Source organism: Calliphora vicina, chromosome 1, assembly GCF_958450345.1.
Source record: "Calliphora vicina chromosome 1, idCalVici1.1, whole genome shotgun sequence".
In the NCBI taxonomy this organism is placed as follows: Eukaryota; Metazoa; Arthropoda; class Insecta; order Diptera; family Calliphoridae; genus Calliphora; species Calliphora vicina.
The window spans coordinates 6669250-6696057 of NC_088780.1; the positions used below are offsets into that span (position 1 = coordinate 6669250).

Genomic DNA, 26808 nt, shown 5'->3' on the forward strand with positions numbered 1-26808 from the left:
TAATATTGTAAATGTTAAGAAGAGAGTTGAGGAGAAAAGTTTATATCCACCACTGAGACACATTTGAAGTATTAATATTTAAATAAATAAATTTTTTTTTTCGTCCCAAAATATTATTATTTAACATTGTATTAGAAATGTTCAGTATAATTGGACCATGTGGTAGAATAATCAAATAAACGGATTGCTTGATGTTTATTATTAAATTTCCAACCATTCTCATTGAAATGTGCAAAAAATAACACATTGAAATTGTGTATTTTATTCATTGTTCATACCGAGGGGCACTGCAATAAATGTCAAAACAAATATGTTCCCTGTCAATAGCTTACATTTAAATGCAATTAAGTTACAAAATAAAATAATAAAATTTACATTTTCTACTAATTGTTGTAATTGCGAAATACATACATATGTTGCTAAATAGTTCCTTATTTGATGGTTTTTTTTAAATCTTCTATCATTTCAGACTGAATCAAATTTAACCTTGTTCTTTTGTTTTGTACAACAGAAAGTCAGAAAGAACATAAACAACATTAATAGCAATTGCAACAGCAAGTTATTATGCACCCATAATAATATTTAGCATTTCACACCTAGATTTTTGTACTACACATGCATATAGAAGCCATTAAATTAATGATGATGTATCCAGATAAATGTTTAGAAAAATCAGCACTGAGTAATCCAACGCCTCACCTACCGGTGACGGTTAATGAAATGCATCATCATCAACATCCAGCGCATGCGGTACAACTAGTGCAAACGGCTGAAACAAATCACCATCCCCATACTCATCCCCATACGCATCATCATCATCTACAATTACATCCGCATCATATAGCCACACATGCAATATTGCCGCAACAACATGGTGCAATGCAACAGCATAGCCAGCACCAACAACAGCAGCAGCAACAGCAGCAGCAACAGACGCATCATCTGCAGCAGCAACAACAACTTCAACATACCACCCCACCACAGCAACATCATCAATTGCAAGCTCAACAGCAGCAACAACAGCACCACCAACAGCAACAGCAACAACAACAAACGCCACATGTTACTGGCCAACATCCGCAACAGCAACAACAAAGTCAACAGACTACACAAACCCACAACAGTAACCAACAACAACAACAGCAGCAGCAACAACATTCTGCCATGTTTACTCGGTAAGTTGAAAATAAAAATTTTCCCAAAACTGTCAGTTGTCAGACTTTAACATTTATTAAATTATGCTACTGCCACTACCAATAAAGCAAACGAAGAATATGTTTAATAAAATGTGTTTAAATAATTAAAATACATTTGTTGTTTTAAGCTTTTTTCTATTAAGTAAAATGTTTTATTCTGGTTTTAATAATATTTTGCCAACTTTAACCTTCAATTGCTGGCATATGAATGTTATTGCAGTCTAACTACATAAATTGAACGAACAGTATGAGTTTGTAGTCATTAGGGTGGTCTTTATATTGGAAATTTTCAATATTGGGCGATTTTCACAGCGCCCAATAAATCGCTGTCTTCCTAAAACCAAGTGCGGAAAATATAAGCCAAATCGGATAACATTTAGAGCTTGCACATTTTATTTGAAGTTTTAAGTTTTGGGTTAAAGTAGCAATAGATATTTACAAAAAAAAAAATTAAAAAATTAAATGTTAAAAAATAACCAAATTATACACAAAATCAGCTAAGAAAAGTTTTTAAATAAATAATTTCAACAAAATCGCACCACGCATCTCACGCTAATCCATAATAGATAAAATTGTGAAATTTTACATTGTTTATCATTATTTAACATTTATTAGAATCAACAAAAAATTTTCATTTATTTGAAATTTTGGAAACATTTTTTGGATAATGTAAAATTTTGGATTTGATATATGTATGAAATTTTATTGGGTATGACTTAAAATTTTTGTTTTTATACCCTTCACCTTCGTGAGAAGGGTATATATAAGTTTGTCATTCCGCTTGTAATTTCCACAATATAATTTTCCGACCCTATAAAGTATATTCTTACGTTTTAACCCTTTTCAAAACGTTGGTTTATTTCCTTTAAAAAAACCGGTGATTACAAATAAAAGCCTTTTAGTAGTTTAAAAATTTTAACAACTCTTTATTTATTTAAAATGTACAACAACCACAGAATTAAATAGTCACTCAGTGTTTTTTTATACACGTTTTTATAAACGTGTATAACGTGCAGAACTACAGACACACTTTATAATGTACACGAATTCACTTGAAAATACAGCACACTTTAAGGCACTCAGTTGATGTTTATTCGAACAACGTCTCCGATAAACACACTAACGACAGCAACCTCTGCCACTATTTATAACACTGCCATCTGTACTCTAGATTGTCCTTTAACTGTCAAAGCTCGTATATTCGAATTCGAATATACGAGTCGCAGCAAACATTCAGCGTTGCCTTTATTTAATGTTAATAATGCCCACAGATATATTAAGTTTGAGAGGCACTGCTTTCAAATAGCATTATGCAACTTTAAATCAGCCGTTAAAATCGTTATATTTGAATTCAAGTACAATTTCGTAACAATATATATTCTGGATCCTTAACCGGCTGTCTGTTAAAATAAACTTTCCGAAGCCCTCAAATAACTTACATACTCGATTCATACATCAATATCTCCAGAATTCTTCCGGCTCAGTTGCTATTTAAAATCGATAAAATCGGGCCACAAATGGATGAGAGATATAATAAAATAACCAGGACAGCCTCGATTTTTTACCTATTTTTGACCTATATCTGGATTACTAAGTCATTAATATAGACAATATGGATATCTAATGATAGATATTTCAAATACCTTTGCAACGACGTATATAAGACCATAGTGAGTTGGACCTACAATGGGTCAAAATCGGAAAAAATATTTATTTAAATTTTAAAAAAACAATTCGAAAATTTTTTTTCCAAAAAATTAAAAAAAAAACTTTGGAAAAAAAAATTTGTTTACCTAAAAATATATAAATAAAAATTTTATTTTGAAGTATAATTTGGTGAAAGGAATATAAGATTCGGCACAGCCGAATATTGCTCTCTTACTTGTTTATAAAAGTTTTTAGCTTTTGCTTTGAAACCTTTTTACAATATAAATTTACGGGCACGGTATGGACTATAAAGCGGTTGAGGAAAAATTTCCAACCATTTCATTCTAAATACTTTTTAACAGGTATTGCAATATGATGGCCGAGCGTTGTCATGATGGAATATTAAGGCCAATACTCATTTTAAACGAATCATTTGCGTTCGGAATATGTTCGCTGTAATGGTTTGTAAACCTTAGCGCTATGGAAAATTTTCTTTCGGGTCGATTCGGCTGGTTGGCTGTTCTTCACATACGATTTCTTACTCTTAAGGTTATCGTAATGGATCCATTTTTCACCGCAAGTAATGATTCGATGCAAAAATTATTTTCTTTAATAGCGTTCAAACATAATTTCGGACATGCAAAATCGTCTTTTAAGGTCTCTTAGCTTCAAATCGTATTGTACACAATTTCCCTGCCTTTGGCTGTATCCGGCTGCTTGCAGTGATTGAGTAACAATCTTCATGGAGTAATGCCTGCAATCCTTGGTCTTTAAACTTTTTTGGCTGGCCTAAGCGATATTTATTTTCCGTGACAAAATCAACACTTCTGAACCACACAAACCATCTCTCGCGCGTTGAGAGAGCTTTGGTGAGCAATCGGTGTGCTTCAGCTGCACTTGTTTTCAAATAAAAGAAGTAAAGCAAAACTTACCGCAAATTCGTTGGCACAAAATTCGACATTTTCGAAGGAAAAACATATTTTTGTTTACACTATAATGTTCAATAGCTAGTGAAAATAAATGACAAATATGTATCCTTCAAAATTACATAAAAGTTACTAAAAACAAAAACCGCGTTCAAAAGATACGCCATTTATTGTAAATTCATAATTTTTAAGTCATTTAAATTTTAAATTTTGTGGAAAATATTGCTACTCGAAATTTCAAATGCAAATTCAAGTGCAACCTCTAAACATTATCCGGGTTTTTCTTGATTTTTAGATGACAGAGAACAATTTAAGACTTTTGAAGCAACGAAAATCTATAAAGTCGAATATAAGGGCCACCCTAGTGGTCATACATAGATATTTGTTGCATTTACTTACAGCTAAGTGATTTGAAAATTTTGAAATTTACCAATGACATAAAAAAATTGTACTTTTTCGATTGTAATTGTACCCACATTCAGTTTGAACAGTCTATTATCTAAAATTTAAAGCAGTGCACGGTGGTCAATTCCGGCCAAAAATCCATAACTTCTTTATTTCTTCATAAAAATGTTTGAAATTTGGTATTTGTATTAAAAATAACATAACCAACCGATCGATAAATATTTCGATGTTCAAATACAGGGTTTGATCAAAAAAGCATGGACGTTCTAAAAGTATCAAAAAAATTGCATGCAAGTGGCTGAAATTTAGTCCAAAAATAAAGAATAAAATATGTGATCGAAAAAAAAATCGGTCATTCAAATTTCGGATTACATATACAGGGTTTGTCGAAACAATCATGGACGTGTTAAAAGCATCGAACAAATTATGTTATTCATGTAAATGCCTGAAACTTAGTCCAAAAATGAAGAATAGCATAAGTGATTGAAAAAAAATGGTCGTACAAATTTCGGAATACATATACAGGGTTTGGCCAAACAAACGTGGACGTTTTGAAACTATCGAAAAAGTTAGGTTATTCATGTAAAATTTGAAATTTGGTGTACATTTAAAAAAAAAACACACTTGATCCATCGCAAAAAAATATTATCAATTGCATATAGGAGTTGGCCAAATAAACATTGACGTTATAAAAGTATAGAAAAAAGTATGTCATTTTTGTAAATGGCTTCAAATAGGTTTATAATTAAAAATAACATAAATGATCCATTGAAGAAATTTCGACATACAAATACATGGTTTGGCCAATTCAGAATAGACGTAAATAACTCTCAACCTTACACAATTTTTGAAATTGACCAAAAAAATACAAAAAAAACGTGTAAAATATGTAGGCACTGAAATCGTTATGGTTATTGGAATGGCAAATAATTGCAGCTGAAATTTATAGTGCTTACTCCTGATACTTTATAGTATTAAATGTAATTTACACTTAACCTCTAATAGCCCCTTTTAATTTGTTCTGGCCTTTCAAACTTTTTTTAATTTAGTTTCTATAGATTTTTAACTAGTTCCAAATCATTTCACTTTTGTATAATAAATAACATGCAAAAACTCCTTAATAACTACGTAGAATGGTTAACTGCTAAATGTTTTATAGAAGCATGTGCTAATTTGCAAAAAAAACTTTAAAGAAAAAAGCACAGGCTACTTCAATTTAAGAGTAAAAAAATCACATTTTTCTAATATTAAAATGACAACAAAAAACCTTTGACTTTACAGCTCTATAAATAACCATATAGTTACTTTATAGCCAAAATAGTTATGATACTGTATAATCTGAAGTGTTAAGAAAAATTTGCCATCAAAATTTTATAAAAATTAAAAAAACAAAAAAAAACATTTTTGGCCGGAATTTACCACCGTGCAGTGTAAAAATTTAAAAAAAAATTTTTTGGGATAATTTCCTGTTTTCTTTAATAATATTTAAACTTTCATCTATAAGTACTTCAGCGATGTTTTAAATGTCTTGTAATATATTATTTAGTTGATTTGCATTCCAAAAATTATACTTTTTAGCTGATAATTGTACCAAAAACGTACAATTGTAACAATAATTGCATCCCTGGTTTGTAATAAATAGTCATACACACTCCCAAACGTAAATAGTATTTGTAGTTTGTTTACATTTACTAACAGTATATGAGTGAGTGAGAAAGGGCATGAGAGAGAGAGAGAGTTCGAGTATAGCAAACATTAGACCAACAACAAATGTTATAAAAATAAGTTTGTTGCTTAAATCTTTTGTTTAACTTTTTTGTGAATTAAAATGAAAAAGCAACAAAAAATAAACAAAACAAATACGGTTTGTATTTTTTTTTTGGTTGAAAGAAACGAAACATTTTTTACAAAACCGTTTCAATCGTTTTGCTGTTGTGTTTTTTTTTGTTCAAGTTGTTCAGTTTCTGTTCAATGTGTTGAATTTACTGACAATATTTGCACCAGGTTTACTCCAAAAAATATCTGATAGTGTTTCTTTACTGTTGCTGTGTTCTTAAAGTCTTAAAATTTTTTTTGTTGGTTTTTGCTTTATTTTGTTTAAAATTTTTGTTGTTATTTTTTTGTATGCGGATTTTACTAATGCTTATCAAGATTTGAGCTGGGTAGGAAAAAAAATCTCTCGAACAAAAAAAAACAGAACATGTTGAAAATAAACTTTTCAAAAGTGCAAACGCCACAATAATGGGTTCAATTTAGGAATACAGAGGCCATGTTTTTGTAGGTGTATAGTAAATGTGTGTATGTGTGTGTGTTTGTTTGAATTTGTATTATTGTCGTTACATTGTAGAGATGCCACGGCCAATTTTTTTTTGTTGGCTTATTCCTGTTCAATTCTTTCAAAGTTTTTCTTTTGATGAAAAATGAGGTTCAAACTAGAACAAGACTTATAATTAGTGTTTCCGTTTGTTAAGACAGCATAACACAAAGCGAGCTTAGGCTCAACCAAAAGGAATTGAAACAAGGATAAATTAGGGATGCAAAAGTCAGGAAATTGTTGTTAAAGTAAAAAATCTTTGACACTTTTTTAAATACAAAATTTAAATAATTGTTTGATAAGGTCATAAGAAAACTCTCGATTTGTACTAAAAATTAACTCTTGCAAAAAAAAAACTTTTTATCACTTAAGTAATTAGTTTTGTACTAAAAAGTAAATTTTTAATTTTTGTACTAAAATTTACTTCTTAGTACAAAAATTATTTCTTAATTTTTTTTTAATAAAAATTTAATTTTGTATTAAAATTTTAATTTTGTACTAAAAACTAAATTTTGTACTTAAAATTTTAGTTTGTTCTAAAAAAATAAAAAAAAAATTTAGGTACAAAATAAAATTCTAGTACAAAATTAAATTACAGTATTAAATTTTTAGTACAAAATTCCATTTTTAGTACAAAATTCCATTTTTAGTATAAAATTAAATTTTTAGTACCAAATTTATTTAAAAAACAAGTAAAAGGGCTGTGCCGAATCTTATATACCCTTCACCAAATTATACTTTAAAATAATTTTTTTTAAATATTTTCAGGTAAACAAAATTTAATTTTTTTATTTAATTGTTTTTCAAAATTTTTTTTTTGAAACTGTTTTTTGAAAAAAAATTAAAAAATTTTTTTTTTTTAGTTTTTAAATTTTTTTGGCTTTGAAATATCTATCATTAGATATCCATATTGTCTATATTAATGACTTAGTAATCCAGATAAAATAATTAAAATAGGTCAAAAATCGAGTTTGTCCCGGTTTTTTGCTCATATTTCTTTATTTATGGACCGATTTTGCTGATTTTAAATAGCAAACTTCTCGAAAGCATGTCTGACAGAATTATTGAAGATTTGGATCCCGAAGATATCTGGGGTCTTCAGAAAATTGATTTCAACAGACAGACGGACAGACAGACGGACATGGCTTAATCGACTCCGCTATCTATAAGGATCCAGAATATATATACTTTATAGGGTCGGAAATGAAAAATGTAGAATGACAAACTTATATATACCCTTCTCACGAAGGTGAAGGGTATAATAAATTTTTAATATTAAAATTATATTTTGACTTACGGCCATATTAATAAACAATTCATTTCTTACAAAAACATATTTTGTATGGAAATTTAGTTTTATAACCTTTAATAAATTTAAAATAGTTTATGAATATAGGATGCGGGTTAAAATATAAAATTTTAATAATAATTTTCTGTACAAAATTTAGTTTTAATACTAAAAATGTTATGTTGTATTAAAAATGTTTAGTACTAAAAAATTTACTAAATGTAAATTTTGTAAAAAATTTTAGTACTAAAATATATGTTTTTTAGTACAAAATATAAATGATGTACTAAAAACTTATTTTGTATTAAAAAATTGGATTTTGTATAATTTTTAGCACAAAATTTTATTTTTATCATAATTTTTTTTAAAATAAATTTTTAGTACTAAAACTAAATTTTGTACCGACTTAAAATTTAAATTTTTAATACAGAAACAATAATTTTTAATACAAAAATAATAATTTTTAATACAAAAATAATAATTTTATGTACAAAAATTAGATTTAGTACTGAAAATTTATGTTACAAATCTTAATTTTGTACAAAAAATGAATAATGTACTAAAAACATATTTTGTATTAAAAAATTTGATTTTGTATATTTTTTTTTGTACAAAATTTTATTTTTACTACCAAAACCTTTATTTATTTCTAAAATTTCTAAAATAAATTATTAGTACTAAAACTAAATTTTGTACAGACATAAAATTCAAGTTTTTAGTACAAAAAAATATTTTCTGTGCTTTAACTCAAAAATTTATTTTAGAAATCTTAGAAAGAAAATACATTTTTAGTACTAAAAACTAATTTTGTATTAAAAATGTAAACTTGTAGGACATACTGAAATATATTTTTAGTAAAGCAAATAAATGTATCCAAAATTTTGTCTTAAAAATGTTTAGTTAAAAGTACATTTTATATGAAATTTTAGTACTAAAATAAATTTTTATTACTAAAAATAAATTTCGTGCTTAAAATTTAATTTCCTCTTAATTATAATTATTTAATTTAATTTTCTACTTAAAATTAAAATTTAAAATTTTATTTTTAACATTTTTAACAATTTTAACAAAAAAAGCTTGATAAAGTTATTTGGAAGCGATTTGGATATGCGTGCTCTGAATTCATGTTCCTACAAAAAAGGTTCAGCTGATTTGAGATTAGAACAACTGTGAGTCATAGTGATTTATATAAATTTTATATTTATTAGAATTTTTGATAGAAATTAAAGTGTAGAAGAATCATTAATGTTTTATAAAATTAGAATATAAATTTCATTCTATGATAAAATTTGAACTCTGTATTTAGTTAATTTTTTACAAGCAGCTCTTGCAATGCAGCCTTATAATAATTTTTGTTTTGTAGAAAAACTTAATCCTTTCTTTAAAACAAAAACAAAGTAGTATGTAGTACCAACTGTAGCTCACTTCTTAATCCAATATATTTACTTCCTCCCCACCAAACAAATGCATAAATAAAAATAAGTATTTTCAAATACATACAGTATTTTTTTATTAAATACAATTTATGTAGATGAAATCCAAATCATGTTAGATACGTTTTGTGTGGCAAGTGATAAGTAGCAGACATTTTCCATTACAAAAGAACGAATAATGAAAATCATGCTCACTGACGCACCTTCAACTCTATGGATTTATTACAATAAACAGCAAAACACCACCATCATCAACTTATGGAGTGGCTCAAACGCCACTTCATACAATAAAATAGAATAGATCATATACACATACAAACAAACATATTGACATATTGATAAGCTGTGACAGTAGCAATTTGTCAACATTAAGTCTGGGGAAGAAAAAATATGTGATTTGTAACTGTTTCTTGCTTGTTATAAGATGATTTATAATGGAAATAAACACAGCCAGTGCTTTTAAGCCAAGTACGTATAAAAAAATAAATAAATAATTGTTATTGTTAAAGATTTATTTATTACAATTATATCTTTTTAATTTTCAATTATAATAATTTTCACATTTCTCTTGGGAAGCACAATAACAACATTAATATAGAGCTTTACGAGTAGGGCGTGTGGGTAGGGATTTCGAAAAAAAAATAACAATCTAGCTAAAGTTTTTTTTTCTTCTCAAAATTGTTTTGGTTGATTTTTTTTGTTTTGTTTTCGTATTTTAGTTCATTAAATGACCTTTGTGGAAGCTGCTGCTGCAGCAGCTTGTAGTTTGCCATTTATCTACTCGTCGTAATCTCTTCTTCAACTCTATAAGACGGACAGAGTGCTGCTGCGTGGTCATTGGAGATGCTGCGAAAATAAAACGTTTTAAAGCCATTTTATTTTGTTCCAATTAATTAGTGCTTTTAATGCAATCCAATAAGTTAAAGCCACCACAAACCAAAACAACAACAACAAAAACTAAATCGCTAAAAACAGTCTTACACTAAACTACTTTACTTTTGAAGTAAAGCTGGAAAAAAATGAAAATAAAGAAAGAAAAAAATTAAATAAACTGTTTCGTACTTACTTGTATTCTTTAGTTGTGTGAAACATTGGCCAAAAGACTTGTGTGATATTGATGTGGATAATGGCAATGTTGATGACGACGATGATGACGTTGCAATGTTAAACAGTGGCAAGGGAGACTGAAATAAACAAAACAATTTCTAAAAATTAATTTTTGTATTACAAAAAATTTATTTTTCTATGAAAAAATAATGTTATCGATAATATTTCTACATACAATTTAAGTTATCGAGAATTCTTCTATAGAAAACTAAAGTTATCGATAATTTTTCTAGGGAAAACAAAGTTATCGATAATTTTTCTATAGAAAACTAGTTATCGATAAATTTTCTAGAGAAAACTAAAGTTTTAAATAAATTTTATAATGGAAACTAAAGTTATCGATAATTTTTCTAGAGAAAAGTATAGTTATCGATACATTTTCTAGTGGAAACTAATGTTATCGATAATTTTTCTAGAGGAACTAAAGCTATCGATAATTTTTCTTTAGAAAACGAAAGTTATCGATAATTTTTTCTATTTAAAAATTATGTTATCAATAATTTTTCTAGAGAAAACTAAAGTTATCGATAATATTTCTTCAGAAAACTGAAGTTATCGATAAATTTTCTAGTGGAAACTATAGTCATCTATAATTTTTCTTAATAAAACTATAGTTATCGATACATTTTCTAGTGGAAACTAAAGTTATCGAAATTTTTCTATGAAGAAATAAAGTTATATATAATTTTTCTATAGAAATCTTACGTTATCGGAAAATTGTATACAGAAAACTAAAGTTATCAAAAATGGTTCTAGAGATAACTATAGATATCCATAATTTTTCTAGAGAAAACTAAAGATATCTAGTTATGTACCGTACAAAATAAAGTTACCGACAACTTTTCTATAGGAAAATCAATTTATGAAAAAAATTTGTATAGAAAAATAAATTTATTGCACTATAATATGGTTTTGTACTAAAAATTATGTTTTAATTATGTATGTATTAAGAATTTAAATTTGCAACAAAAATTAATTTTGTACTAAAAATAAAATTTATTTCTAAAAATAAAATTTTGTACTAAAAATTAAATTTTGTACTAAAAATAAAATTTTGTACTAAAAATTTAATTTTATACTAAAAATTAAATTTTGTAATAAAAATTTATTTTCATACGTATAATTAAATTTTGTACTAAAAATGTAATTTTGTACTAAAAATGTAATTTTGTACTAAAAATGTAATTTTGTACCAAAAATTTAATTTTGTACTAAAAACGTAATATTGTACCAAAAATTTAATTTTGTACTAAAAATGAGGAGCAGCAGAACAAAAGGTACTTTTTTGAAAATTTAAAAATTTTGGGAAATAGATTTTTTCTTGAAGATTTCAACCCAAAAAAATCAATTTGTAAAAAAATTCGAAAAAAATACCTTTTGTTATGCGGCTCCTCAAATGTAATTTTATACTAAAAATTAAATTTTGTACTAATTTTGTAATTTTGTTTTGTAACAAAACTTAAATTAAAAAATTATTTGATTACTAAAATATTGCACATTTTACACCACTGTTCGTTGCTGTTTTGCACCATATTCAACTGCTCTACTATAGACATAATTGTATGTTTGTCCGAATGTATGAACGAGTTGTATAAACTTTAAAGCTTTAAGTTCTACTCTTAACTCTCGTCTTGGCTGGTTTAGTAGTAATTTTCGTTAAAAATAAACTCAACGTAGAGTTGGTGGTAAAAATGAAGCAACAAAAAAAAAACCCAGAATAAAAAAAAAAATTAAATCTAAAATAATGAAAAGAAACAAGGTTAAGCACCGACCCTTAAATTGAACATTTCTTCCCGTAACATTACGATATTGTTCTATCTCTTAAGGTGTTTTAAACGTATCATTTTTGTTAAGTTTTTTTTCTTTTTCATTTAATTTTAAACGTATTGAAATCTGAAGTAAAAAAAAAATTAAACGTATTAACCATACAGGTGATGTGTACGTGTGTGGATGGTGGTGGGTGTAGTAGGGAGCTGTATAAGTTGAGTTTATAGTGTGAAAAATCTAAATTTATTATAAAGCTTTTGAAAGAACATTCTGCACCAATTAAGGTGCCAGAAAAATATTGAAATTCCTTGATATTTTATAAATAGCTATTGTGTGTTTTATTGCAAATTTTTTAAAATTAAATTTTAGTTCATTGCTTTGGTTTTATCTCATGTGTGTTAAACATGTGTGATTTTTTTGTTGATTTGTAGGAATTTAAAAATTTGACGCCTTAACAGTTTTTTTAATTTTCACATGTGCATGTACAAGTATTTTTTGTTGTTATTATTTGCAGACTTTTTAACAAGCTTGTTAACTTTATTTTCTTTCTGCACTTGATTAGCACCTTTTGATCCTTGTTATTATTTTAACGTTTTCTTTTTCTGTTATTATTTGTTTATTTGTCGGAAAACAGAATTATGACAGCAGGCGTTTAAGACAAATGAAAACCAGAAATAATATTTTTAAAAAGGTATAAATTGTTTGTTAGATTATTTTTTTTTTAATTGAAATTCGTTTTTTCTAAATGATAAGTAGAATTATCTCTGGCTAAATAAAGTAAGTTTTCTACAGAAAAATTAAGATATCGATAATTTTTCTCTAGAAAAGTTATCGATAACTTTTCTATAGAAAAATAAAGTTATCTATAACTTTTCTAAAGAAAAAAGAAAGTTATCGATAACTTTTCTAAAGAAAAAAGAAAGTTATCGATAACTTTTCTAAAGAAAAAAGAAAGTTATCGATAACTTTTCTAAAGAAAAAAGAAAGTTATCGATAACTTTTCTAAAGAAAAAAGAAAGTTATCGATAACTTTTCTAAAGAAAAAAGAAAGTTATCGATAACTTTTCTATAGAAAAATAAAGTTATCGATAACTTTTCTATAGAAAAATAAAGTTATCGATAACTTTTCTATAGAAAAATAAAGTTATCGATAACTTTTCTATAGAAAAATAAAGTTATCGATAACTTTTCTATAGAAAAATAAAGTTATCAATAACTTTTCTATAGAAAAATAAAGTTATCGATAACTTTTCTATAGAAAAATAAAGTTATCGATAACTTTTCTATAGAAAAATAAAGTTATCGATAACTTTTCTATAGAAAAATAAAGTTATCGATAACTTTTCTATAGAAAAATAAAGTTATCGATAACTTTTCTAAAGAAAAAAGAAAGTTATCGATAACTTTTCTAAAGAAAAAAGAAAGTTATCGATAACTTTTCTAAAGAAAAAAGAAAGTTATCGATAACTTTTCTAAAGAAAAAAGAAAGTTATCGATAACTTTTCTAAAGAAAAAAGAAAGTTATCGATAACTTTTCTAAAGAAAAAAGAAAGTTATCGATAACTTTTCTAAAGAAAAAAGAAAGTTATCGATAACTTTTCTATAGAAAAATAAAGTTATCGATAACTTTTCTATAGAAAAATAAAGTTATCGATAACTTTTCTATAGAAAAATAAAGTTATCGATAACTTTTCTATAGAAAAATAAAGTTATCGATAACTTTTCTATAGAAAAATAAAGTTATCGATAACTTTTCTATAGAAAAATAAAGTTATCAATAACTTTTCTATAGAAAAATAAAGTTATCGATAACTTTTCTATAGAAAAATAAAGTTATCGATAACTTTTCTATAGAAAAATAAAGTTATCGATAATTTATCTATGGAAACATAAAGTTATCGATAACTTTTCTATAGAAAAATAAAGTTATCGATAATATTTCTGTAGAAAAATAAAGTTATCGGTAACTTTTCTATAGAAAAATAAAGTTATCGGTAACTTTTCTATAGAAAAATAAAGTTATCGATAACTTTTCTATAGAAACATAAAGTTATCGATAACTTTTCTATAGAAAAATAAAGTTATCGATAATTTTTCTGTAGACAAATAAAGTTATCGATAACTTTTCTATAGAAAAATAAAGTTATCGATAACTTTTCTATAGAAAAATAAAGTTATCGATAACTTTTCTATAGAAAAATAAAGTTATCGATAACTTTTCTATAGAAAAATAAAGTTATCGATAACTTTTCTATAGAAAAATAAAGTTATCGATAACTTTTCTACAGAAAAATAAAGTTATCGATAACTTTTCTACAGAAAAATAAAGTTATCGATAACTTTTCTATAGAAAAATAAAGTTATAGATAACTTTTCTATAGGAAAATAAAGTTATCGATAACTTTTCTATAGAAAAAAAAAGTTATCGATAAGTTTTCTGTAGAAAAAAAAAGTTATCGATAAGTTTTCTGTAGAAAAATAAAGTTATCGATAAGTTTTCTGTAGAAAAATAAAGTTATCGATAACTTTTCTGTAGAAAAATAAAGTTATCGATAACTTATCTATAGAAAAAAAAAGTTATCGATAACTTTGCTATAGAAAAATAAAGTTATCGATAACTTCTCTATAGAAGAAAGAAGTTATTGATAAATTTTCTACGAGAAAATTAAGATATCGATAACTTTTTTACAGAAAAATAAAGTTATTGATAATTTTTTCAATAAAAATATAAATTATCGATAATATTTCCATGAAAATAAAGTTACCGATAATTTTTCTCTATGAAATGAACTTATCGATAATTTTCGTCTATGAAAATAAAGTTATCTATAATTTTTCGCCATGAAAGTTAAGTTATCCATAATTTTGCTCCATGAAATTAAAGTTATCTATAATTTTTCAGTGTGAAAATAAAATTAGATAATTTTACTTTACTATAATAATGTTATCGATAATTCTATAAAATGAAGTTATCTATAATTTGTATTTATAAACTAAAATTATCGTTATCTTTGCTTTATGTTAATAAAGTTATCGATATCTTTGTTCTATGAAATTAAATTAAAGTTAACGATTACATTTCAATAGAAAGTATAAGTAATCAGTAACTTTTGTATAGAAAATGAAATTTATCTATAATTTGTTCTAGAAAACTTCTATTATCTATAATTTTTCTATAGAAAATTAAAAATCTCTATTACTTTTACATAGAAAAATAATGTTATCAATAATTTGTGTCTATGAAAATATGTTGTCGATAATTTTTCTTTATAATTAAATTATCGATAATTTCTCTGTATGAAAATAAATTTATCGATAATTTTTCCTAAAAAAAGTTATCGAAATTTTTTTTTATGAAAATATATTATTTAGTTTAAAAATAATTAAAGTTATCGACAATTGAAAAAAACTAAAGTTATTTAAAAAATGTCTAAACTAAAGTTTTTGTAGACAAATAAAGTTTTCGAAAACACTTCTTTAAATAAAAAAGATTATCGATTGATTAATTTTTTCAATACAAATGTTTGTGCTCAAAATAAATTGTTACACAAAAAATTTAGTTTTGTTAAAAAAATAAATTTTGTATAAATATAAATTTCTGTAAACAACTTTTAGCCTAAATTTACTTAAAATTAAGATATCTTTTTAATAAAACTGACACAATTTACTTTCATATTTTCCAGAAATATTTAAAAACTTGAAAAATAGCATTTTATTTACGAGTTAATTAAATTTTAATTAACATCATAATTTTAACACATTTTACTAAATAAATCTAAAAAAAAAAATATGAAGAAAATCCATATCAAAAACAATAACGGTGACGAAAAACATCAACAACAATTTGTTAACTGTTATTAAAAAAAAAAAAAAAGTTCGAAAACTGTTTCAACTAAACAAAAATCAAGAAAAAACAATACTAACTGTTAAATGCGCTCTAAATATTTAATTACACTAATTAAATGGAGAAAATATAACACACAGATACAACAAAATCTACATACTCCCATATATACACAAACAAGATCTAACATTATCTGATCATTCAGTAAGTCAGTCACATTGTCGCTACTTGGACTTCAGACAACAATAACAACAGAGGATTTTGTAGCTAACAGCTACAAAACCCTGTGCTGCTGCTTTACACCGGGGTCTCTCTCATGTGTGCCACCTTTTTGGCCGGCCACACTGAACAAATAGAAATTCCAACGTGCGAATGCATTGTGAATTCTGTCAATTAGCACCCCAAAAGATTTACTTAATTTTGTAGCTACAAGTACTATATATCTGAGCAAATAAGCAAACAAATAGTTATTTACTTTTAGCAGACCAAGAAAATTTATGTATATAAACAAAAACTTGTAGCCCAAACAACAACGAGAAATTGTAAAAAGAAAAACCTTTAACTGCTACCAATATACATGTAGACCTAATATAGTTCACAGCCAGCATCGTTTGTAATAAAAAAACCCAGTGCAACATTTAAGAGAAACAAATTGGAAGCAGCAAAAGATTTAGTAGAAAACTGAATAGAACAAGAACCAGAAGAAGGGTTGCTAATTTCATTAACACTTCAGTGTTTTTATTTATTCGGTGAGAATACGGAAGATACACAACAAATACTCTACATAATTATTTATGTACGAGTATTCTCTATCTATCTATTTACTACATACATAGTTATGCTATGTTGCATGAGTTTGTTTTTTTATTTTTTTTTGTAATAACATTAAACTGTTAGTTTTTCAGTTTCTTTTATTATTATGATTTTTTGATCCAGTTCTTTTATGATCGTTTGTAAATTGTTTAAACAAATATTTATTGATCATACAAAAAAAAAACATATTTTTAGTTTATTATTGTTGTAAAAACTATGAGGGAACATGGTTAAGAGCATAAGACTTGAGCCCTTAATAATTTTGTTAACATTTTTTTGTTTAAATAGCAATAGAAGGAAAACTGTTCTTAAATTTTAACATTTCGTAGCATTATGATTGAGAAATAACTTAGTTATGTTATTTACTTTAAGAAGTTTTAACGCAACATGTCGTAACATGTTCTTTCAAGTCTATCTATAAATAATGAGGATCTGATTATACAGCTTTATCTAATTACTTCGAATTTAAACTCTTCATAATATCTTCTTTATATAAAAACTTAATATAGTTATAGTATTTTATGTAGTGAGATATTAAAAATTCCCTTTTAACCATCGTTTTCTATTAATTTCATAATTTTTTTTATCAAATATAAAAAAGGTTTTGATTTTTTCCCTCAAAAACGAAACTGGTTTAAAAAGAAAACTGATTACGCTTTCAACTGACGTGCATATTTTGATACATTTGTAAGTTATAAGCAGGGAAACCAAAATATGCAAATGCATGTTTTTTCTGGTGAGTCTAATGAGCACATGGATAAGATATTTACACGTTTCAGAACTATTTAAGAATTTTGGCATTGATTTGTTAGTGCATATTTTTGCATATTTTACCCTTAAATACATATTTTTGCATATATTTGTTTTAACAGCATATTTATGTCATATTTTGCGTTTTTAGAGCATATTTTACTGTTTAATAGCATATTTTGAGTTTATCAAAAACAAATTTTGTCTTACTTATTTTTCGCTGTTGTGTTACAGGTTTTTACTTCCTTTGTTTAAAATTCAAAATTGAAAAAAGATGGCTTTTCACCAAAAAAAAATTTAAAAAACATAAATTTTTTTTAAAATTTAAAATAACAATTTGAAAAAATTTTTTATCCAAAAAATGAAAAAACTGAAAAAAAATTTTTGTTCACCTAAAAATATTTAAATTTTTTTATTTTGAAGTATAATTAGGTGAAGGGTATATAAGTTTCGGCACAGCCGAATATAACGCTCTTACTTGTTTTAATATAAAATAAGCACTATTTTAATAATAGCTCCATCTAAATATCAAATTTTAGTTCTAATTCAAACTTAACCGTTCTAAGTGTTAAAGAAATATTGTCTTTTAAATTTGCTCCTGTAACATCAGTTGATGTCGAAAGAATATTTTCTATATTTAAAAATGTTTTCAGATCCAATAGACAACGATTTTTATTTGAAAATTTAAGTAAATTTTTTTTGGTTAAAAATTATGTAAAAGTTTGTTTTTTTAAGAGCATATTTTTTAAATTTTAAGAGCATATTTTAAAGTTTTTACTGCATATTTAAAGCGCCTAAAACGCTTTTTTTAGAGCATATTTCCGGTTTCCCTGGTTATAAGTATGGTTTTTGTTAAGAACTTTTTTGATTTTAGTCGCTTTTCATTGCTTATTTTGATATGGAAGCTTGTAAAAATTTATAACAATGTATAAAGGAAATTTAGTTCCTAATAAAACATGGTTTTAATTATTTAATTCGGATGAAAATTGTAAAAGTTATTCAACTTTCATTAAGACATTTTTTAGTTTTTTCTCCCTTAGAACATATGAATAAAAAAAATCAAACAAAAATATTTGTACAATTTTTAAATTACAAGGTAAATTTGTCGAACTTATTTCGAAAAAGTTTAATAACTTTTACAAGTATAAGCTGATTTTGGCAACTAATGTCTCGTTCTTATTTACATAATATTTTCTTTAAAATACTGTGCATAAAAAATAGGGTTTCATAGAAAAAAATAAAAATACCTATTGTTGAATTTGAAAAATTACAAAAAAGAAAGTGAAACTATTTATAAAAACTTATACCATTTCTTGGAATATAGATTTTGTGCATACATTTTATGAAAGCCTTATTCTTTACCTATCCATAATTGTTTAAAAGTTTGAAATCGGTCTAAAAATGTATGAGGTAGAGGTACTAAAGTACTACGACCTACCCTAAAACAGTTTTTTCAAAATAACTCAAAATTTTGAGGGTGTTTCAAAATATTTGAAAACGGTTTTAGTATGTCCTCACCTAGGCCTACAACCTCCATTAGGTCGCTTTTCAGGTTCTGACAAAAAGTGTTATTTTGTAGCAGAGTGTAATTTTTCTATAGAAAAATAAAATTATCGACAACTTTTCTTCAATTTATTCGGTGAGACTGAAAGTTATCGATAAGTTTTCCATAGAAACTGAAAGTTATCGATAATTTTTCCTAAAAAAAATAATGTTATCGATAACTTTTCCATAAAAAATAATGTTATCAATAAGTTTTTTATACAAAAATTATGTTATCGAAAACTTTCTATAGAATAATCACTTCTGTAGAAAAATTATGTTATCGAATAGATAAATATTGGCATTACAGACATTAAAAAAGTTAAAGTAAAAACACAGCCTTGTTTTAAATGTTAACAAATAATGATTTTTGAATTGTTGACTTTAACATTTTGAAACAAATAATACTATGTTCACATTTGCAGAGTTAATCATCTCAAACGTGATTAAGCTGAAATCACTTCAAAATCGAGATGATTATCCATACATTTAAATGATTTGTTAATCACTTCAAATTGTCATGATTAAAACTTAATCACATCATTAATCACATAGAATCACCTGAACATATGTACCTCAAACCGACGATGATGTAGCATCGGCCACCTTTCAGTGTAGTACCGATATATAAATTTTGACAGAAGTTTTTTTTTCCTTAAAAAACCTTAAATAATTCATCAATGTTCACAATTTCATAATTAAACAGTTTAAAATAATATGCTGATATCTTTAATAAAGTATTTATTTCCATATTTAATGCCTTAAAGAAACATAAATTTGTTTGTTGTTTTTTATTTGTCAACTTAATCATTTTAGTGTCAACTTATTCATCTCAAATGTAATGTGAACGGCTTTGATTAACTTAATCAAAATTTTGCTTAAACGCGTTTAAAAGCTCAAATGTGAATATAGGATAAGATAATTAAAATATTATCAATTTAAATTAGAAAATTACCAGAAATTTCAATGAGTTTTTGAAAAAAAATGTAAAAATAAGTAAAATTTTTCATAAAGTACTAGAAGTTAATCGATTAATATTTGTGAATGTTACAAGTTCGCAAATGTTTGATCACATTTGATGTGACTAACTTTGTCCTACTGGGCCGTATGGTCTTAAAACTAATAACATCATAGACTGGATTCTGAATGCTTAGAAATTCTATATTTATTATGTATTTATCACGCAATTATATTTTACTAGTTGACCGCCCCGGCTTCGCCCGGTGGCATTTATTAATGTTAGTTCTTCAAGTTTCTCCAACCCTGCTCTTATTTATTTGCAAATAAAATATATAAATTTGTACTGCATACTTTAGGGGGCTTTTTTATTACAGTTGACTGGACTCAAAAAAGCCGGTTTTAGCCGAAATTTTTTAATTTTTTACAAACCATCTCCTGAAAATTTCGAATCGAATAAAAAAAAATCAGCCAAATCGCTCTAGCCGTACATGGACCATTTCATTTTTATATATATAGATTAATAATTCCTTGCTAAGGGGTAGACTTCGTGTTTATGCTGCTACATTTTGTTTTGAATTTCTATCTAGATCAGTGGTCGGCAGACAAATAATACGCCACATTAGTAAATGCATTGTAATGTTGAATTTTTGATGCACAATCACCAATCGGTTTTTGCTTTTGATAATTTTAACGAGTTTCCCTTACATTCTTCTTTTATTAATCTGATCATGAACGGCGACCACTGATCTAAATACACCTGAGCTTTATAACAATTAAGTCCATTCAACTTTGAAATTCTGAAAAACATTATGCAAACTCTTGATTGAAAATACTAGGATCCTTTTTATTAAATTATATATGTGAATTTGCAAAAAAAAAATTACATTTTAGGAAAAATCTCACCTTTTATCCATATTTTCAGGCGGACAGGAAAGATTTTGTTAGACAATATTTAATAAATGTCTTTGATAAAAGGTTTTACATTTACAATTGGATAAATTCGGAATTTTCGTACTAAAATTCATTAATTTCTTCAATGTTTATATATAAATTCAAAATAATATACAGATTATCTAGAATATTCGAAAACAATTTTATTCGGTTAAAAATAATCGAATAATTGTTCTACAAAAAATGCGAAAACATACAATTTCATATATAGTTTTTGGATAAAAAATGTATTAGAATATTCGTTAATTTTGTTTAGTAACTCGTCGTTTGTTGTATTGTGGTTCAAAATGTTTAAGCAATTAAATGAAATTTCTTAAAAAAATTTTTACAAATAAAATTGTATTCGGTTTTGGAATATTCGAATAAATGTTCAAAAAACCAAATTTTTATATGATTTTAGTTTAAAAATTAAATTTTTGAGCATTTATCTTTGATAAAATGTTTTAAATTGAATAAAGTGTAAAATTTCGTACTAAAAATTCATTAATTTCTTTAATAAAAGTGATTTTTTTTTATTTCTTAAAACATAAATAAAAATACTAGTAGCAGTATAATCAATTCACATGCTTTGGCATCATCATTTTATCACCGATACCTAATAATACATACCTAATAATACACAAAATACATTATTCAGTGTTTAAATTTTATTTTTATTTCAGCTTAACAACAAAATAAAAATAAAAGAAAGATAAAAGAAACTTCAAAGCTTATGATACATTTAAATGTATAATAAAGTCTAGCCATAGTTAAATTAAGCGTAAAATTGTAAATTCAAAGCGTGCTCCAATAACAACTTCGAACAAAAAAAGAAATGATATTCTGCAAAATATTGATTTTATTGATTTAACACAATTAATAATAATATTTCGTGCTTGTGCGATAAAACAAATATTTGAACACAGGCATCAAACACTATTTATTTTAGTATATTTTTTTATTTGTTTATTAAAGTTAAAAACAAACAATAATCGTATTTAAAAAAAGCATCGATCACAAACCATATCCATCCATCTCTTTTTTCTCACACATCGTGATCATCAAACATCACAGTCGTACGATTGGCGCATTGTGAAAATACTTTTGATTTGTTTGCATGTGAGTAAACGCATATAAGCATGTCCAATTCATAGCAGGGGTGTCAAATCAATGTTACTAATTTGGTACCATTTAGAAATTATACTTTTTGGGGATGAAAAATAGGTAACTGTTTAATGTTACCAAACGACAATTTTTCATCAAATAACTACAATATTGGTTTTTCAATTAAATTTTTTTTAATTTTGTAAAATTATGAATTTGTTGTAAAGGTTATTATCAAAACTTCTCCAATGATTTATTCAAATTTTGAAACAATTATAAGTAATTTAACTAGTGGTTCTCGATCATGGCCAGTGATAAGAAAATTTAGTTTTATATAATAAAAACATTTAAAATGGTATATTTTGTATCTTATAATTGTATGTAGTTAGTACCTTACAAAAAGTGCAATTGTAAATAATTTTCCATCTCTGATTCATACATTATTAATGATTATTGGACATACACACATGATAAACATTCATTCATACATACCTACAAACGTACGCGTAAAATCATTGATGCGTGTGACACATTACAACCAACAACAACAACTGCGAATCTTTTTCTCCCCAACGACTCCATCATATCATGTGGAGTTTTAACACAACACCCAAGAGAAAGACACACGACAGACATAAACAGATACACATTCCTACTCACGTATGTATAAACAAGTGGTTCGGTTAGTTTTTCATTCGTATGATTTTATTTTAAACATTCGTGTTTTTTTTTTGATAGTGATTGTTTGAACCTGAAACGTGTGTGAGAGTGAGTGAATGAATGAGTGGTTAATGTTTTATTTATTGTTGTTTTGTTTTTGATATTGTTGTTGTTGTATTTATATCTGCGGCAGTCTTCGACCAATTAGTTGTTTGTTATGTATGTTTGCTTGATAAATTGGTGGAGCGTGTGTCTGTTGTCATGTTGTCAAGACGCAGTCAATTGAAATTCGTCAACTCAGAAAATGAGCCGAGTAAATATGTACTGCTAGTGTAATTAACTAGTATTAATGGTTCGTCTTTTTAGTTACTTGTTTTGGGATGCAAAAGACAAGTAACTAAAGTAACAAGAAGTATGAGGAAATATGAAATTAACAAAATTAGTTTTAATATTTTTTTATTTACAATATTTGATTAATGTTTGCATGGATTTTGTTGAAAAAATACAGTTTATTCGAAAATACTCGTACTAAAAAATAAAATGCATTTCAGTTTAAAAACATTCTGAATTCATCGTTTGCTTGATTCTGACTTAATATGAAGTTAAAGTGAAAAAACTAAATAATTTTTTAAAACAATTATTTACGAATAAAATTTCATTCAGTTTTAAATTATTCGAATAAATGTTTTTGCAACTCGTTGTTTATTTTATTTTAGTTAAGTCATAAAAAGTTAGTTACTCATAAACATTTTAAAATATTCGAAAAAAATTTTGTTAAAAATCACAGTTTGTATAAAATAAAAATAATATTTGGTTTTTAATACTTATTTTATATATGTATATGACTCTAGTTTAAAAAATATTTTTAAAAGCCGAAAAATACTGGTTAATCGAATATTATTAATTAATCGAATTACTAAAATTCTCTAAAATAAATGTAATATTTTATTCAATCTTTCAATATTTTATCAAATGTTCATAAATTTAATTCTAATTAAAAAAATTTTAAATCACAGACAAGAACTTAATTTCATAAATCATCCCCTTAAACAAAAAACAATAGTTTTTGGCCATTTCGAAATAATTGAGCTTAAAATGTTTGTGTTAGTAGACATCTGGAACAAAAGTAATATTTCAATTGATCATAGAATCAGTTATGTAGATTTTTATTATGCTATAAAAGATGGTGTATATGCTTATACACTATTGTTTTATTGAGGGGACGAAATAATATTAAACGAGTGAATTTTAATTCTGTTTTATTATATTTGAGTAAAAGATTGTGTAACTCTTCGTTTGTTTTACTTTAGTTTATATAATCGTTATTTCTGCTTTCGAAAAAATAAAGTTTTTTCCGTTTTGAAACGTAAAAGGGCATTTTTAGTATAATTAGGTGTATTAAAAGCTGTTTTTAGTATAAAAAAGAGTTTTTAGTATAAAAAAGAGTTTTTAGTATAAAAAAGAGTTTTTAGTATAAAAAAGAGTTTTTAGTATAAAAAAGAGTTTTTAGTATAAAAAAGAGTTTTTAGTATAAAAAGTTGTTAGTATTAAAACGAGTTTTTGGTATAAAAAGGAGCTTTTAGTAACAAAATCTGTTTTTAATATTAAAGAACGTTTTAAGTATAAAACGACGTTTTTAGCATAAAAATACGTTTTTAGTATAAAATATCGTTTTTAGTAATAAAACACGTTTTTAGTATAAAAATAGTTTTTAGTATAAAAATAGTTTTTAGTATAAAAATACGTTTTTAGTATAAAAATACGTTTTTAGTATAAAAATACGTTTTTAGCATAAAAAGAAATTTTTAGTATGAAAAGAAATTTTTAGTATAAAAAGAAATTTTTAGTATAAAAATAATTTTTTAGTATAAAAAGACGTTTTTAGAATTAAAAAATGTTTTTAGTATAAAAATGTTTTTTTTACTATTACAAATCGTTTTTTAAAAGACGTTTTTAGCATAAAAATACGTTTTCAGTATAAAAAGCTGTTTTTAGTATAAAAAGCTGTTTTTATTATAAAAAGCTGTTTTTAGTATAAAAAGCTGTTTTTAGTATAAAAATAAATTTTTAGTATGAAAAGAAATTTTTAGTATAAAAAGAAATTTTTACTATAGAAAGACGTTTTTAGTATTAAAAAACCGTTTTAGTATAAAAAGACGTTTTTAGTTTTAAAAAAAGTTTTTAGTGTAAAAAGCCGTTTTTAGTATAAAAAGTAGTTTTTAGTATAAAAAGACATTTTTAGTATAAAAAGACGTTTTTAGTATAAAAAGACGTTTGTAGTATAAAAAGACGTTTTTAGTATAGAAAGCCGTTAAAAAACTCTGTTAAGTATAAAAACACCTTTTAGTATAAAAACAATATTTTACTATAAAAAGTAGTTTTTGGTAGAGAAGATTTTAGTACAAAATGATATGTGTTAATAATAATAATATGATAGCTTGTTGACATTCGTCCAAACAACTTCACATAAGATAAATATCAAAAGACGTTGCTACTGTCTTTTGGTATTTGTCTTACAATTAGCTTTTCCCAACTTATTATTACTGATATTCTATAAAACACACATACATAAACAGAAATCTGCAACAATTTATGTATAAAACCAAAATCTTTAAAATTTTCTCTTTAAGAATGCAAAATAAAAAACTTTGGTCGCCTACAAAATTATTACTTTTATAAACCATGGCTTAAAATACAAAACGAAAAAAAGAACAGTCATGGGAACATTGTAAATGATGTATTGGCAAAGAAAAAAAAATATTGCCAGAATTTGTAGTTTTCATATTTTTTTTCTTCAAGATTTTATTAAAAACTTTCGCACGCAAATTAAAGCAATCATCGCAAAAAAACAACAAATAGCAAAAGGCAGCAGTAAACAGTAGCTAAGGCAAAAAGACTATCAATATGAACCAATATGCAAAGCAACAAATGCACGTATCACATTCATACACACAACATGAACTTGAGAGATTTACAAAATATTTTGCCCGGTAGCAAGAAAAAAATTAACAAAAAATTGAATGATGAAATATGTAAGTAGCAAGCAGCATCAAGCAAACAACCGGCTCACATAAGGCTAAAACCATGCAATCCGTTATTAAGAATATGGTTTATGCAGACCACAAAAATCAAACCAAAAACAACGAAAAAAAAAACGACAGAAAAAAGCTACAGATTATGTGTGCAACGAAGCGCCGATCAATATCACGCGTAAACGTTAGTTTTTTGTTAAAGTTTTTACTACAGAATACAACTACCATACTTTTGTTGTTTTTGTTCTTTAACTTAAAGGCAAAAATGAGAGAAATTGTTACTCTTGGTGCTTTTTTGTAGCATTTCATTTCATTGCCATCACACTTGGTGTTTCCCAAGAACAGCGCTCATAAATCCATAAACTTCATTATGCTCGTAAGCTGTAAAATGCCAACTTTTAAACTCAATACCGGTAGCAAAACAACAGAGCAACAGATAATTGACCACCACCATCATCATCACCACGAAGAACCAACCACTAGTACGTACCACCATCACCACTGCTGATTGTCGATGAAAACCCCAAAAATAAAAGAAGAACCACACAGCCACAGTAACAATAGCGATGCAGCAAGCAGCAGAAATAAAAGTGTGAGAGTTTGACTGTGGCAACAACAGACAACAAAAATTATTCTAAATACTGTATTTTCTTTACATTTGCAGCTCGTACTCGTGTGCAGCATAAATATTTTTTGTTGGGGGGTTTTTTGTCTATATAGCCATTGGTTGGTTGCTATTGCTGCCACTGTTGTCGCTGCTGATATGTAGTGGTTTTTGCATATTGCTGGTTGTGTTATTTACCACCAACCTGGTCGAGTGACTGAGTGATACATCTCGTTTGTGGCAACACAAAATTTCCTAAGCCAACAACAACATCATGTTGATCCTCATAATGAAGACCCTGATGATGATGATGACGTCGATATTGCTACCAGTGTTACGCTGAGGTTTTATTATTATTATTTTTTGTGGTTGTTTTAGTTTAAGAAAAATGATGTGTATTTTTGGTTTTAAAGAAAAAAAGTATAAAAAACACTTTAATGTTCAAACTAAGGCCCTTGGTAGAAAACTAATAACTTGCGAGAACAT

At 25.9% G+C, this 26808-nt stretch overlaps 1 protein-coding gene across 1 annotated transcript in view; it reads left to right on the plus strand.

Moving 5' to 3' along the window:
- Positions 1-514: 514 nt before the first annotated feature.
- The window catches only part of dysf (dysfusion), a 78844-nt gene continuing 52550 nt past the window's right edge, over positions 515-26808 (plus strand). The window contains exon 1 of the mRNA XM_065515663.1: positions 515-1175. Coding sequence (XP_065371735.1) covers positions 616-1175 — 560 coding nt within the window. The 5' untranslated portion in view covers positions 515-615. The remainder of the gene's footprint in view (positions 1176-26808) is intronic.